The sequence below is a fragment of the Ixodes scapularis genome, unplaced genomic scaffold, assembly GCF_016920785.2.
Source record: "Ixodes scapularis isolate PalLabHiFi unplaced genomic scaffold, ASM1692078v2 ptg001158l_1___fragment_1__unscaffolded, whole genome shotgun sequence".
Lineage (NCBI taxonomy): Eukaryota > Metazoa > Arthropoda > Arachnida > Ixodida > Ixodidae > Ixodes > Ixodes scapularis.
In genome coordinates, this window is record NW_024610106.1 from 1,478,072 (window position 1) to 1,491,936 (window position 13,865).

At 46.3% G+C, this 13,865-nt stretch overlaps 1 protein-coding gene across 1 annotated transcript; it reads left to right on the forward strand.

The window, feature by feature from the left end:
- The first annotated feature begins 5,805 nt into the window (after positions 1 to 5,805).
- On the forward strand, positions 5,806 to 13,316 carry LOC121834421. Its single transcript, XM_042288109.1, has 3 exons — positions 5,806 to 6,764; positions 7,356 to 8,790; positions 13,146 to 13,316. The coding sequence occupies exons 1-3, from the start codon at positions 5,806 to 5,808 to the stop codon at positions 13,314 to 13,316; spliced, it is 2,565 nt and encodes an 854-aa protein (XP_042144043.1).
- Positions 13,317 to 13,865: the final 549 nt, after the last annotated feature.

The window sequence follows — 13,865 nt, forward strand, 5'->3', positions numbered from 1 at the left end:
CTGCAAAACCTTCGCTCTTGTGAAATGCAGTTCCAGGCTCACCGCATAGATGGCGCCACAATGCCAGTGTGTTCCCTCGTTCTAAAAACATTTAAGAAGTTTTAAGAGATCTCGTCTCTCTCAGTCGTACTCGGTCGCAAGAGTGTGAACGGGCCTTTACTTCTTAAATGTTTCTAGAATGAGGGAACACACTGACATTGTGGCGCCATCTATGCGGTGACCCTAGAACTGCATTTCACAAAAGCGAAGGTTTTGCGGGATTTCCGAGGTCAATAGTGCGTAATACCCATAGAAAGGCTCGTTTATAACATTGACAAAAGTTTTTCGAGCCAAAAAAGAAAGGATATTGCTCGAGAAATAAAAAAAAAAAATATGCCGGACCGCCGAGTTTACACTGCTTCCCAATAGATGGCGCCAGTGTGTTCTCTGGTTTAAGAAGTTTTAAGGAACCCAGGTTTAAGAGGTCGCAAGCAGTCGCAAGAGTGTGAACGGGCCTTAAGCTGTATTTAGCACGCGTGCAGCCCGATTCTGTTTGACCCGCTTGTGAAAGTGGAGCGTGACTACGATTCACCAAGCTTCTCCAAGTCAAGTGACAACATGCATTTGAACGATTCGCCGTTTGTGTCCGACCCGCGGACATCACCTCTGAGGGAACGATCCGCAGCCTCATCACCGATCCAGTGGATCCGCTCACATGTGTACCCAGAGGCCGCTTCGTGTACTTAGGTGCCGCTTCAGAGGCGAAATCTGCATCCTCTGCTTTGCAAGCGCCCCTAGTTCGATCGGTGGCCGTCGCAGTTGTGTTTGCTCGAAACGGCATATACGTTTGCTCGAAGCTTGTGGCTGTCTGCGAGTAATTTGCTGCTAAAAGGCGTGACTTTTTTCGCACATGCTTGGGAACTGCGTTAAAAGAACCGTATTTAAGTAGGGTAGCCTTGGCGACTATATAATTCGAAACAAAATACAAGACATCCATCGACCAACGCTTGTTATCCCGACCATCCGACAAACCTTTGCGTTTTGTGACGTCACGCAGCACCTACGGATGTCAGCCATTGACACTGGCGAAATTCGGGGTGCAGTTTCGTACATAGGCTCATGAAAGGTTTAATTAATAACGGGAGATCATATATCAAAATAAAAATGATGTTAGTCTACATGAAGGCTCCCTCGACGTAACGAGCGCAAGAACTTAAGTACTTCCGGTTTCGACCGGACAATCCCTTTAACTCTCGCAAAAAATATTTAAAAAAAAAGAAAAAGAAAAGAAAAAAAAAAAAGACGCGGGATGAGATTTCCCAGACGACGAGAGCGCGAAACGCGAGACGACGGGAAAAATCATGCAAGACCGAATAGCAATTGATGTAGGGTACTTTGTGTCCGGCGGCGTCTTTTGTGCCACCAAGCTCACGCATGCTCACTTGCGGTTTTCAGTTTAGTTCCGTTTTTGAAAGGCGACCAAAATTGGTCCTTTGGCGCAGGCTTGGCGCAGATTAGCCATATTTTGGCGAAATGTAGCAGGATGTGGCAGGGTTAGCCCCTTGGCGCAGTTTGGCGCAATTGGCGCAGCAATCACATCACTGGGGCTATGTTGCCAGAGTGTATTGAAGCCCACTACCTTAAATTCAAAATGAATATTGATTCCAACGAAGTGAGAACAGAGACGCCGAATAGTGTAGGCCAGCAGCGCGTGCTGTACTCGAGCTACGTGAGTGGCTACACTCTTAAGTTTCTGGTTGCTATACCCCTAATGGGGCTATTTGTTTCCGTTCAATGGCGTACGGAGGCCGATGCTCCGACATCCATTTTACGGTGGACTCTAGGTTCTGAAACATTGTGCAGCCCGGGGACGTAATACTGGCTGACAAATGTTTTCCGGGTATCAGGGAAAGTCTGGCAGACACTGATGCGGTGCTCGTGATGCCGCCTTTTTTATCGGTGCATGGGCAGTTCAGTGAGCCAGAAGTGTGCGACACACTACTTTGCCCAGGTCCGAATTCACGTTGAGCGAATGATACAGCGAATTAATATACTCGGGACAACGGTGCCCATTACTCTGATCCCCCCGATGGATTACGCTTCAACATGTGCTGTACGCTGGCAAATTTGCAACCTGCCATTATCAAGCCAAAGGAATAAATGGCAGCAAATGTAGGTACATTCAGACGCATGGCGAGGCTAGGTACAGAGCTCCAATTTCTCTCGTGGGGTTGGCTCTTCCTGGGTACCAGCGTAGGCTTCTTATCCGCAACCGAATTCTGCGCCAGAGATTGAGTTAAGTGTTTCTGTATGATATGTGATGTCCTGCCGTAAAAGATGGCTAACACCTTTTTTACGAGATGCAAAGATGATTGATAGCAACGAGTGTATTTTCCATGCCCTTGTGGTTCTATTCCATAATGAAAGTGTCAAATCGGAGCACGTTTTATAAGTAGCATTGTTTATGCCAATGAGAATAAAACAACAGCAAATAAAAATAACACACTTTAGCAGAAAACTAAACATTCTGATTGCAAGATTATATTTTGTGTACTGGACTTTACATTTCAGCGTAGTTCTAAACCACCACTTCCTAAAAAGACCGGCAAGTATGCAAAAAAACACATGGAACGTTGTCGCGAGTCATATTGTCTGCAGTGAATTGAATGCAGTACTTTATTGTTCTGTCTTTTACATCACTTGTACTGACATGCTTAGAGCTGGTACTTTTGTGCAAGGACTAGCAGTACCAGCTGAAATAAAACCGTTCTAGAGAGGGAATCGCATTGCTCAAAAACTTGTCGTTCCTGGGAACGAACACAGTGGAATCGTGCTCACCGCATGTGTAGACATAAAAATAACATGATTGCAAGTCCAGCACAAACATCAACACATGCACTTGTGCATAGTACTTGTGCGGTGGCTTCAGGCACAACTCGTCATTAACGTAACTCCGGAGAGCTGTCCCAGCGCGCTAGCGCCACCCGCGGTGCGCAGGTGCGTCACGGCTGGATGTGTGCTTTATTGCCAAAAGCGTTGTAGGCGTTGGAACATATTTCATGTTTATTTATCAGTTCAAATATATCAGAATAAAAAATTATACCTGAAATACATATTTATGTTTACTGTAGTAACCAGGAAGGGCGAGTTACCGAGTTACTCCACTACTAGATTATAATGCGCGCCTCTTTCCCGAGATCCGAGTCACCCGGATTCCCATTTCCTCACTTTGTGTACATTCATGATTTTGTTTGTCATATTCGCTGTCCTGTTTCTATTGCCGCACCCGAGCTGATCATGTATATCGTCTGAGTCAAGTATGTCCTGGATGGCTTTAAGAAAACTGCTGAATTCTTCCATAAAGGACTTCCAACCCGAAAGTGTAAACGATTTCGATGCCGACCGAACTTACTACTGTTGGTGGCGTGGAGACGGCCGAACTCGTGCAGAAGTTTACGACGAGAAAATTATCACCACGACCGGTACTTTCAACTTCACTAATAAGCTATTTCACCAATGTATGGACTCTTGCAGTTTGCTTAAAATTTGTGTTCATTTCTGTGCCTCGGTCCACAAATACAAGCGAGCGATGTGGTACAGAAACGACCAAGCGTGAAGAGAAGCATCGCGCGGCCTTAGTATCCACACACACAAATCAATTTCTTTCTGGTGGGTAACACGCATAAAGCTGTTACTGCAACACTGCTGGCCACAATCAACAAAAACTATGAATTCCAACCACACAAGTTTGCCCGGCACTTGGTGCGCATTGTTTTCACCGTGGAGGAGAGGCGAACAAAGTCTCTACATGAAAAGGCTTGCACACTGCTCGAAAAGACATCCCCGCGAAGCAATGCATCGACAAGGAAAAGAATGCCATCATCAGTAAGTCCAGAAACTTGTGTAGTTTATTTTGTTTCGTTCTTATACTTTGCTGATACCTAAAGCTCTTATACTTACGCTTTGAGTGACCCACTCTTTGTTGGCCGGTCAAAATAAATAAATAAATACTGTTAACTTTTTCTGCCCCAAATGGTCTAAAATTTGTCATTTATTTCTAAAAACAGTTATCTCCTTACTATTTTCCTAGTTCTCTAATTATATATTTTTTAGTATAATGTAATCAATCATTTATTGATAATACCAGCTTTGCTGCATAAATATATTTTTAGTTACTTAGCCGCTGCTTTAATAAGTGTAATATATAGGTGTCATGTCACACTTAGAAAAAAGTTGTTGCAACCGGGCGATGAGGAAGAAGAGAAGCGGCGGGAGCTCATGCATTTTGTAATTTTTATCAGTCTGAAAAACGAACAGTAAAGGAAAAGGTCGCACCGACCGATTTGTCTAGCGTAATTGCCTTCGTATTCCTTGGTTCCTCAACATATGGTGCCGAAACCCGGGAGTGTCCCGCTTCACAAGGGCCCAAGCTACACGCCGCAGGGAATTTCAATCCTGCAGCTGCAACGGAATTCAGCAGTTCCTTGGCGGGAGCAGACCACTGGGAAAAGAACAGCGACGGAACCTTGGCAGGCGACCGTACGGCCTCGTAAATACGAATAGTCAATGAAGAGGCTGAAGGCTAGGCGGTCGGCTCGGCGGGCACAGAACACTAGGATAATGAACGACGCCAATCGGATTCTCCAGGATCCCAGCCCCGACCTAGCAAGAGTGCGTTCGATCAAGGACAGACTCACTACCAGCAATGCAGAGCTCCGACTACTTGACGGTGAGATAGAGCCGCTAATTCCAATCCAAGAGCTGGAAAGTGAGTGCACCGCCACTGCAGAATACCAAGACGAAGCCGTCATGGTGATCAGCGAGTTCGAGACCAAGATTGAGTCCCTACAATCGCAGAGAATAATAGCTTCGGCGGCGAGCACCGGAAACCAAACCGGCATTCAAGACAACGCAGCGAGACGTGGACCAAAGCTTCCGAAGCTGGAGCTATCTACCTTCGATGGAGAGCAAAGCAACTGGCTCACATTCTGGGAGCAGTTTGGTGGAGCCATCCATACCAATGCAACTTTAACAACCACAGATAAGTTCCACTACCTTCGTCGGTGTCTAACGGGAGATGCTGCTGCGGCGATTGCCGGGCTACCAACAACAGAAATATGCTATGCCGAAGCGATCACCATCTTGCAACAGAGGTTTGGAGAGAAGAGGAGAATAGAGCGGCAGCATCTGAATGCCCTCAGAAATCTACCGCACGATGCTTCAGCTAATGACGTGAGAGGGTTGAGAAACCTGTATGACACCACACAACTCAACGTTCGGTGTCTAAACTCTTTGAATGTTCCCACGTCAAGTTTTTCAGCCGTGCTCTGTGACATTCTTGTCAGGGCGTTGCCTTACGAGGTTACAGTGGAGTATCACCGGCAAGTCAACAACACCGCTTTCACCAACGCAGCGGCTCAAGACCAAGGAGACGGATCGGCGGCTGGAACTTCAAGGTCAGCGGATACTACGTCGGAGTCAGTGACCGAATTGAATGGAATGCTTCGCTTCCTGCGTGTGGAAGTAGAAAGAGGAGAAAGAAGTAGCCTTGAGGATGCTCGAGGTAAACACGAGACAAAGGTAAAGTCGTTTGCATCAGCATCAGCTTTTCATAACGCAACAAATGCTACACATTCTCAGTGTTTTTTCTGCCATTCAAAGAAGCACACCACGCCATCTTTTGATTGCAGCAAACAGAGAGAGGAAAAATTAAGTATGTTATCAAAAGACTGCAGATGTTTCCGATGCACATTGAAAGGTCACCGAGCACGAGATTGCAGAAAAAACCTCAGTTGCGCAGTTTGCAGAGCCAGACATGCAACCACAATGTGCGATCCTGAGTTTGTTAGGCGGATGAAGGAACGTTCGCCCCAAGGTAACGATACGATTTGCGTGTCTGCATCCAGCGCGGGCGCGCGCTCAGAAAAGAAGTTTAGTGACGGCATATATCTCCAGACGTTCAAGGCATTTTTAGTGACCAACGCTGGCAGCTGCTATGTCAAGGGAATAATCGACGGTGGCAGTCAGCGCACATTTATAAAAGAAGAGGTAGCGCAACGCCTAGGGCTGAAAGTCCTGCGGAGAACAAAGATAGCACTCAACACTTTCGCCAGTAATGCTTCGAAGGTTATAGAGCGCAGTCCCGTTGTGGAGGTAAAGCTCAAAAGTCAATTTGACAATACAGAAATAACCTTTGAAGCAATTTCCATCCCGGTCATTTGCCAGGACGTATCTACGCCAACAACGGACATCCCGTTTGTGCGATTTCTGCGAGAAAGCAGTAAGAATTTGGCAGACGACGTAATTTTCCCAGGTGTAAAAACAGTTCCTGAAAAAAGTCTGTTGATTGGATCCGACCAGTTGTGGAAGTTCTGCACAGGAGACGTGATCAGGTGCGCAGATGTGGACGGATTGGTAGCGATCAACACAAAGATGGGCTGGACGCTGCAAGGCCCTTCAAGACAGGTGGGAAGGCTCCAATGGGATTCAAGTCTGATGATATGTGTCCTACAAGCGAAGACAAAGGAAACCCAAGTGGAAGAGGCGCTACAGCCCTTCTGGGAGTTAGACAGAATGGGAGTTGCCGACAGTGAGCTCGGAGACACTGATGCAGACACCATTACACACTTTGAGCAAAACATCATTAAGAAAAACGGACTATACGAAGTGGCTCTGCCGTGGAAAGAAGACACTTTTGATATGCTGGCAAACAACTGGGAAGTTGCCATTTTACGTCTAGGGAGCTTGTTGAGAAGAATCTCACGAAAGGAGGGATTACTCAAGCGGTATGATCATGCAATGAGACAGTATTTGCGTGATGGGCATGCAGAAGTGATAAAGAGCAGAAAGGAAAGCGACAGCGCGCAGGTCATGTATTACATGCCGCATAAAGAAGTAATACGTGAAGATGCAACAACAACAAAGTTAAGGATCGTCTTCGACGCATCTTCTCATGCCAAAGGGTGCAGGTCGTTGAATGAGTGCCTAGTAACAGGACCCAACTTGAACCCCGAGCTTCTGCAGGTCCTGCTTCGGTTTAGATGGTACTCAGTTGCAATGACCACCGACATTAAGAAAGCGTTTTTACAAATTGCCATCCGTGAAGATGATCGTGATGCTTGTAGATTTCTTTGGTTTGCTGAGGAGCCAAGTTTCCCTTTCAACAAGGAAGAAATTCAAGAGTGGAGGATGACTCGGGTTCCTTTCGGATCCACGTCTAGTCCATTCATGCTCACAGCTACAATACAACATCACTTGAAGTTGGTCTGCGAAGACCCACAATTAGCAGAGAAACTCAGGACATCTTTCTACGTTGATGATCTACTGCTCGGAGCCGACGATATTGAGGATGCCGTGAGGCTCTACCACACTTCCAGGAACGTCATGAGACAGGCAGGAATGACACTCCGGAAATGGACTGCGAACAATGAGCAACTGCAGGAGCAGTTCAACAAGGAGGAGCCAACATTTATGACCGAAGAAAAAAGCCTCTCACCTTCACCAACCTCCAAGGTACTTGGAATGATGTGGGATCACGAAGGGGACTGCTTTATTTACAAAGTTGAAGCTTTGCTTGAATTCCTCTCAGCAAATGTGGACACTAAACGGTTCATCCTCAAGGCAGCCTCAAGAGTATTCGATCCTCTTGGATTGATCGCGCCCTTCGTCCTAACAGCTAAGCTGCTATTTCAGAAGCTGTGGACATTGGGAATCAGCTGGGATGAAGAACTCCCCGCTGATTTGATCACTGAATGGCACGCTCGGACGGCGGACCTTGTTCAACTGCACTCGTTAAGTATACCAAGACATGTCAATCGAGGCATCCAGGCAGGAGCCAACAAAGTACAGCTACACGTCTTCGTAGATGCAAGCACGAAAGCCTACGGATCTTGTGCGTACTTTAGAACAGCCGATGACCAAGGAGAAACAGCTACCATGTTAGTTGTTGCGAAGACAAGAGTGGCACCGATAAAACCTTTATCACTGCCTAGGTTGAAGCTGATGGGGCCGAATATTGGAGCCAGACTCCTACGATACATAAAACAGTCATATTATGACGTGGAACTTGATTACATTATGTGGACTGACTCAACGGTTGCCCTCAGTTGGGTGAGAGGAGTCCCTGAAAAATGGAAGCCATATGTAAAAAACAGGGTGGCAGAGATACGCGTCATGACATCCCCGGACCACTGGAGGCACTGCCCCGGTCAAGAGAATCCGGCGGATCTCTTGACCAGAGGACTAGGCGTTCAGGAGCTTCGTGCTAACTCTCTTTGGTGGAAAGGGCCGAGTTGGCTGAGTCAAGAACCTTCAGAATGTCCTGAATCTTCAGTGTTCTTGGAAGACACGCCTCAACTCGAAGTAAAAGAAGAGACACATGTGCTGTTGGAGAAAGGCCAAGAAGTTCCATCATTGTTCGACACCGGAAGTTACGAGAATTACCAGAAGGTTCTGAGGATCACTGCCTGGGTCATCAGGTTCGCTAACAACGCACAGAAGAGAAATGACAAAATACGAGGTGGATTAATTGCGGCAGAGTTGGACAAAGCAGAGCAGTATTGGATCAGGCAGATACAAAACGAAAGGTTTCAGACGGATATTATGCTCCGCGAGAAAAATATGACAGAGGTTAATGTAAGACTCGCAGAGTATCATCCTCTCTTTGGCGAAAACAAAATCCTGCGGGTCGGAGGACGACTGCAGAGGTTGACGGAAAGTCTCGATGTGAAACATCCAGTCCTGTTACCGAACGACCATGACTTTGTCAAGCTAATTGTGATGCACGCTCATTGTAAGGTTATGCACGGGGAAGTAACAAGCACAATGTGTTACCTACGAGAGAGGTACTGGATAATACGTGCTAGGCAGCTGACCAAGAAGGTAATAAAAAGTTGCCTCGTATGTTCACGGTTGAATGCGAGGCCAACTGCTGTTGAGCAAGCTCCGCTACCGACAGATCGAATCAAGAAGGCAAAGCCGTTCGAGGTAACCGGAGTCGACTTCGCAGGGCCGCTGTACGCAAAAAGAAACGACGGTAGCTGCAGCAAAGCGTACATCGTACTTTTCACATGCGCCTCCACGCGAGCAGTTCACCTCGAGCTCTCAACGGGCCTCACTGCTGAAGCTTTCTTGCTTGCATTCCGGCGTTTTATAGCAAGAAGAGGCATACCACTGGACATATATTCTGATAATGCACTAGCCTTCAAGAAAGCATCAAAAGACATCCAGAAGGCATTGGGTGCACTGGAGCAAGAAGTTTTCAAATCATACATTGCAGAACACAGAATCAACTGGAAGTTCATTGTGGAGGCCGCTCCATGGTGGGGCGGGTGGTGGGAGAGGCTCGTTCGATCTGTCAAGGCAGCACTTAAGAAAGTGTTGGGCAGAAGCAGCCTATGCTTCGAAGCACTGACGACTGTCCTTGCTGAGGTGGAAGCAATGGTAAACTTAAGACCACTGACATATCTCTACTCGGGAGTAGGAGACCCCTCAGTCATCACGCCAGCACATTTCTTAATAGGGAAAAGTTTGACAGTTCTACCAGAAACAAGCTTGTCTAACGACCGCCCAGGATGCGTGACACAGAAGGAAACAGCTCGCCAGTTCCAGTATCGAAAAATAATCATGGAACATTTTTGGAAACGCTGGCGGTCTGAGTACCTGTTGGAGTTGCGGTCAGCTCATCAATATCTCGTCACCAATACTTGCTCCCTGACAGTGGACGACGTAGTCATAGTGGAAAATAACCGAGCATCCAAGCTGTTCTGGGAACTGGGGAGAATCGCAGAGACGTACCCCGGAACTGACGGAATTGTTCGTGCCTGTCTCGTGAAACAGCAAAACGGTACGCTCATAAAGAGACCCGCGCAGAAACTTTATTTGCTGGAAATTCGTCCAAGTCAACTTCAGGCTCGGGGAGGATGTTGCAACCGGGCGATGAGGAAGAAGAGAAGCGGCGGGAGCTCATGCATTTTGTAATTTTTATCAGTCTGAAAAACGAACAGTAAAGGAAAAGGTCGCACCGACCGATTTGTCTAGCGTAATTGCCTTCGTATTCCTTGGTTCCTCAACAAAAGTATTGATTCTGGCTGATTGTAGCAAAAACGTTTTCCTTCCCCAGCCTACGTCTGCAGCCAGTGCAAGGTGGATGACGCGAAGTAAAAAAAAAAAACAACAACATGCTGTCAAAGGACTCGAAAGAATAGACTTGTAGTATTGGAACTAATAAACTTGAGTGAAATCCAATGGCACGATTTCAATCATCAGGAATAGTTATAAGTACACAAATGACGTATCACAACCATCTCAAATTTTTTTTAAATTATACAATGTGATCAAAAGGCAGCAGAAGAGGGTTAATGAATGGCATAATGTCAAAGGCAAACGTGCAATATGAATAGCCTCGAGTAACCAAGAAACGTGGTACAATATTCACTAAAGTAAATTGAAAAGCTAATGAAAAATAGTTGCCATCTCATATCTTCCGTGTCACTTTTCCATTGAGCCAAGAAAACATCTGATGGTACAGTGCTCAACGAAACGAAATGGGCCAGCGGAACGCGTGGCCTCCAGAACTTGCTGCGCCATCTACCGATAAAAGACGGGCTGCCTGGTGACGCGAGTCGGAGGTGTGCAAAGCTGATACGAGCGCTCATCGGCTGTTCCCACGCTGTGCACAACTCTCGATGGGTAATCTCTGCAGAGTGATAGCCTTTTTTTATTATTTAATCGCCGCGTGGTTTTATCGCGATCTGTTTGACGCCCTGTGCATACTTTTATCTTGTCTCAAATATGAAAGAAAAGGAACAAAAGGGCAATATTTTTTTCTTTTAATAAAAAGCACAGTGCCATTTCACTTCACATTTATTTTTCTATAAATTGTCGGTTCACTGCCATCAGTATCCATTCGTGAAGATGCCGTCGCGAGTGCCAATTCACGAACGCTGGCGAATTGTGGCCCTATGCCGCGCGGGAATGCCCCAACGAGAAGTCGCCCGGATGACAGGAAGGACCCGAACCGCAGTGGCCCGAATTTTCACGGCGTTTCGAGACGACAACGGCCGCATCCATGACGCTCCTCACGACGTCCGCCCAAGGTCCACTACCGATGAGGAAGATCGATGGATCGTCGCGGCTGCAGTCGACCAGCCTTTTATTACGGCCCGTGACATTCGAGGCGAACTTGGTCTGAATGTCAGTGACCAACTTGTGCGACGCCGTCTTGCAGAAGCGGGTATTAGGAGCTATGCTGCGTGCAAGAAGCCAATTTTAACTCCTCGACAAAAAGATATCCGCCTGCGGTTTGCCATGGAAAAGACATCATGGACGATTTAAGAGTGGAAAACCGTTGTTTTCAGCGACGAGTCCTCTTTCTCAACTGACTGGCACCAAGGAAAACAAGTTTGGAGACCGCGAGGTGCACGGTATGTTACTTTTGAGCAACACGACAATTTTTAACAAGCCGGATCTTATAATTTGTGATTTTGATGTTTCAGGTATGATGCCCCTTACTTGCAGCGTGTGGGCAGGAGTGGGCGACAAACCGTTAACGTCTGGGGGGCATTGTCAGCGGAAGGACTTGGTCCACTTGTAAGAATCCAGAGGCTTAACTCCGAAACGTATTGCGACGTCATTGAGCACGAGCTCATTCCTTACGTTCTTGAGGGACCTTTCCCTGACGGATGCTTTTTTTTTTCAACATGACCTTTGTCCTGTTCATCAGTCAAATCGTGTGCGTGACCTTCTAGAGGAACGCGGAGTGGCGGTTATGCCATGGCCCCCAAAAGGGGCTGACATGAACCCCATCGAGAACATCTGGGGAAACATGAAGATCCAGCTATCGCGGCGAGGACTTCACTCCGTCACGACTGACCAGCTATGGGATGCTGTGAAGGAAGAATGGGACAGGCTGCGGCAATGTCCAGAGTTGGTGGTGAATCTTTATGAATCCCTTCCGCGTCGCATGAATGCTATTTGTGAAGCCAATGGAGAGTTCTGCAAATATTAGTGTAAGGTGCTGATAATAAAACAAGCACGCTACTTATATTATTTTTTTTCTGGTAGGCGCAGCATTGTGTAACATGTCAAATAAACTATGTTGACACAGCACACGCTTTTTAATGACTGTCAGACGCTCGCTAAAATTGAATAAAACCACGAAAAAATAAAACTCTGCATTAATATATTATAGCTGCAAAAGGCCGGACGCGCTGGCTCATCAATCTTTTATGGAATAAAAAATGAAGCTTTATCTTTTCTTTTTTATATATTTGAAGCAAGATAAACTCATGCACATCATCACGACAGTGTCTCTGAGGAAAAATAAACGTGGTCACTCCGCAAAATCATGGCCTGCGCAGATTATCGGGGGTTGCGCGCCTGTGTGCGAACAGCCGCTGAGCGCTCGTATCAGTTTTGCGCATGCGCGACTCGCGTCACCAGGCAGCCCGTCTTTTATCGGTAGATGGCGCAGCAAGTTCTGGAGGCCACGCGTTCCGCTGGCCCATTTCGTTTCGTTGAGCACTGTACTTTTCTTTTGAAATGCTGTAAAAAAAGTCAACAGGGAATATTGAATGTCAACAGCTTTTCAACAAAAAGCATCACAGAATGTCTGTTGAGTTTCAATTAATAAGTGGGCCAATATTCAATAAAAAGCCAACCGACTTTTTACGCTTTTCTTTTGAAAAGCTGTTGACATTTAATATTCAACCGTGACTTTTCAAGAGATTTTCAATAGAAAAGCATCACAGAAAGTCTGCTGACTTTCAATAAAAAAGTGGGTCAATTTTCAATAGGATGTCAACAGACTTTCTCTGATGCTTTTCTGTAGAGAAGCTGTTGACATTTAATAGCAAGAGACAAGCTGTTGACATTCTATATCCTCTATTGACTTTTTCTTAAACTTTTCTATAGAAAGGTATAACAATTTTTGTAAAGGGGAGAGAGTAAACATTGCGTGCCCAGTATGAGAGTCACGTCAACATAATTCTTGTTGACACCAGAGTTGTTTTTAGTGTTTCAGCTCTTCAAGGCTGAACTTCACAGCTCGAAGAAAGACATTGGAAGCCAAGCTGATACCCTACAGCTTGAGAAAGAACAAGTGCTCGGGATTGTACGGGTTAAAAACAAACCGGCCCTTGTATCACTAACCTGTGTGCCATTTTAAGTTATTCTACAACATTTGCGACCTGTATGTGGAGTCTCGCATGTCGAACAAGAGGAAGGACTTCAGCATCAGTAACGCGGACGCAGTATTGCTAACGATGATGAAGCTCTATCACAATCTGAAATTTTCCCTTTTTGGTGTACTGTCTGGTGTCCAGGATGACAGCTTTTAAGATATTCAGAGCGTCAGTACCAGTCCTGGTAGCAGTGCTCAGGCACGCCGTTTTCTTGCCCGAAAAATAGGCTTTGCTCCAGTCCCTGACGAACTACTTTAGAAGGGCAACTCCCCCAAAACATAGATTCTATAAAAGGGGCCGATATCGCTTTAGGAGATCAAAATAAGGTCATACCCAAAATATCACGTGGAACCAACGTCGCATTCCCGATTAAAACCAATATTAAAAATGTTGTACCAGCCGAGTTAGCAGCCCGACAGCGGGTGAGCAACGCTGGCAGCAGGTCAGCTAGTGAAGCATCGCAGGGCAATGATGTAGGTTTCGTCCTACGCTCTCGTACGAACGCCGCAGACGCTTAGTTTCCTGTGGCACTCTGCGGTTCTGCTTACGGCGAGAGGTGCTTACAGCGAGTCGAGAACTGAGCTAGTTGGTCGTTGTGAAAAAGAAAAAACACAGCGCCGGAGACACCTTGCCTCTCAACCAAAAATAGAAAAATGAAAGCATGGACTAAAACAGCCTGAACTTAAGAAAAAACATAGAAAGAAA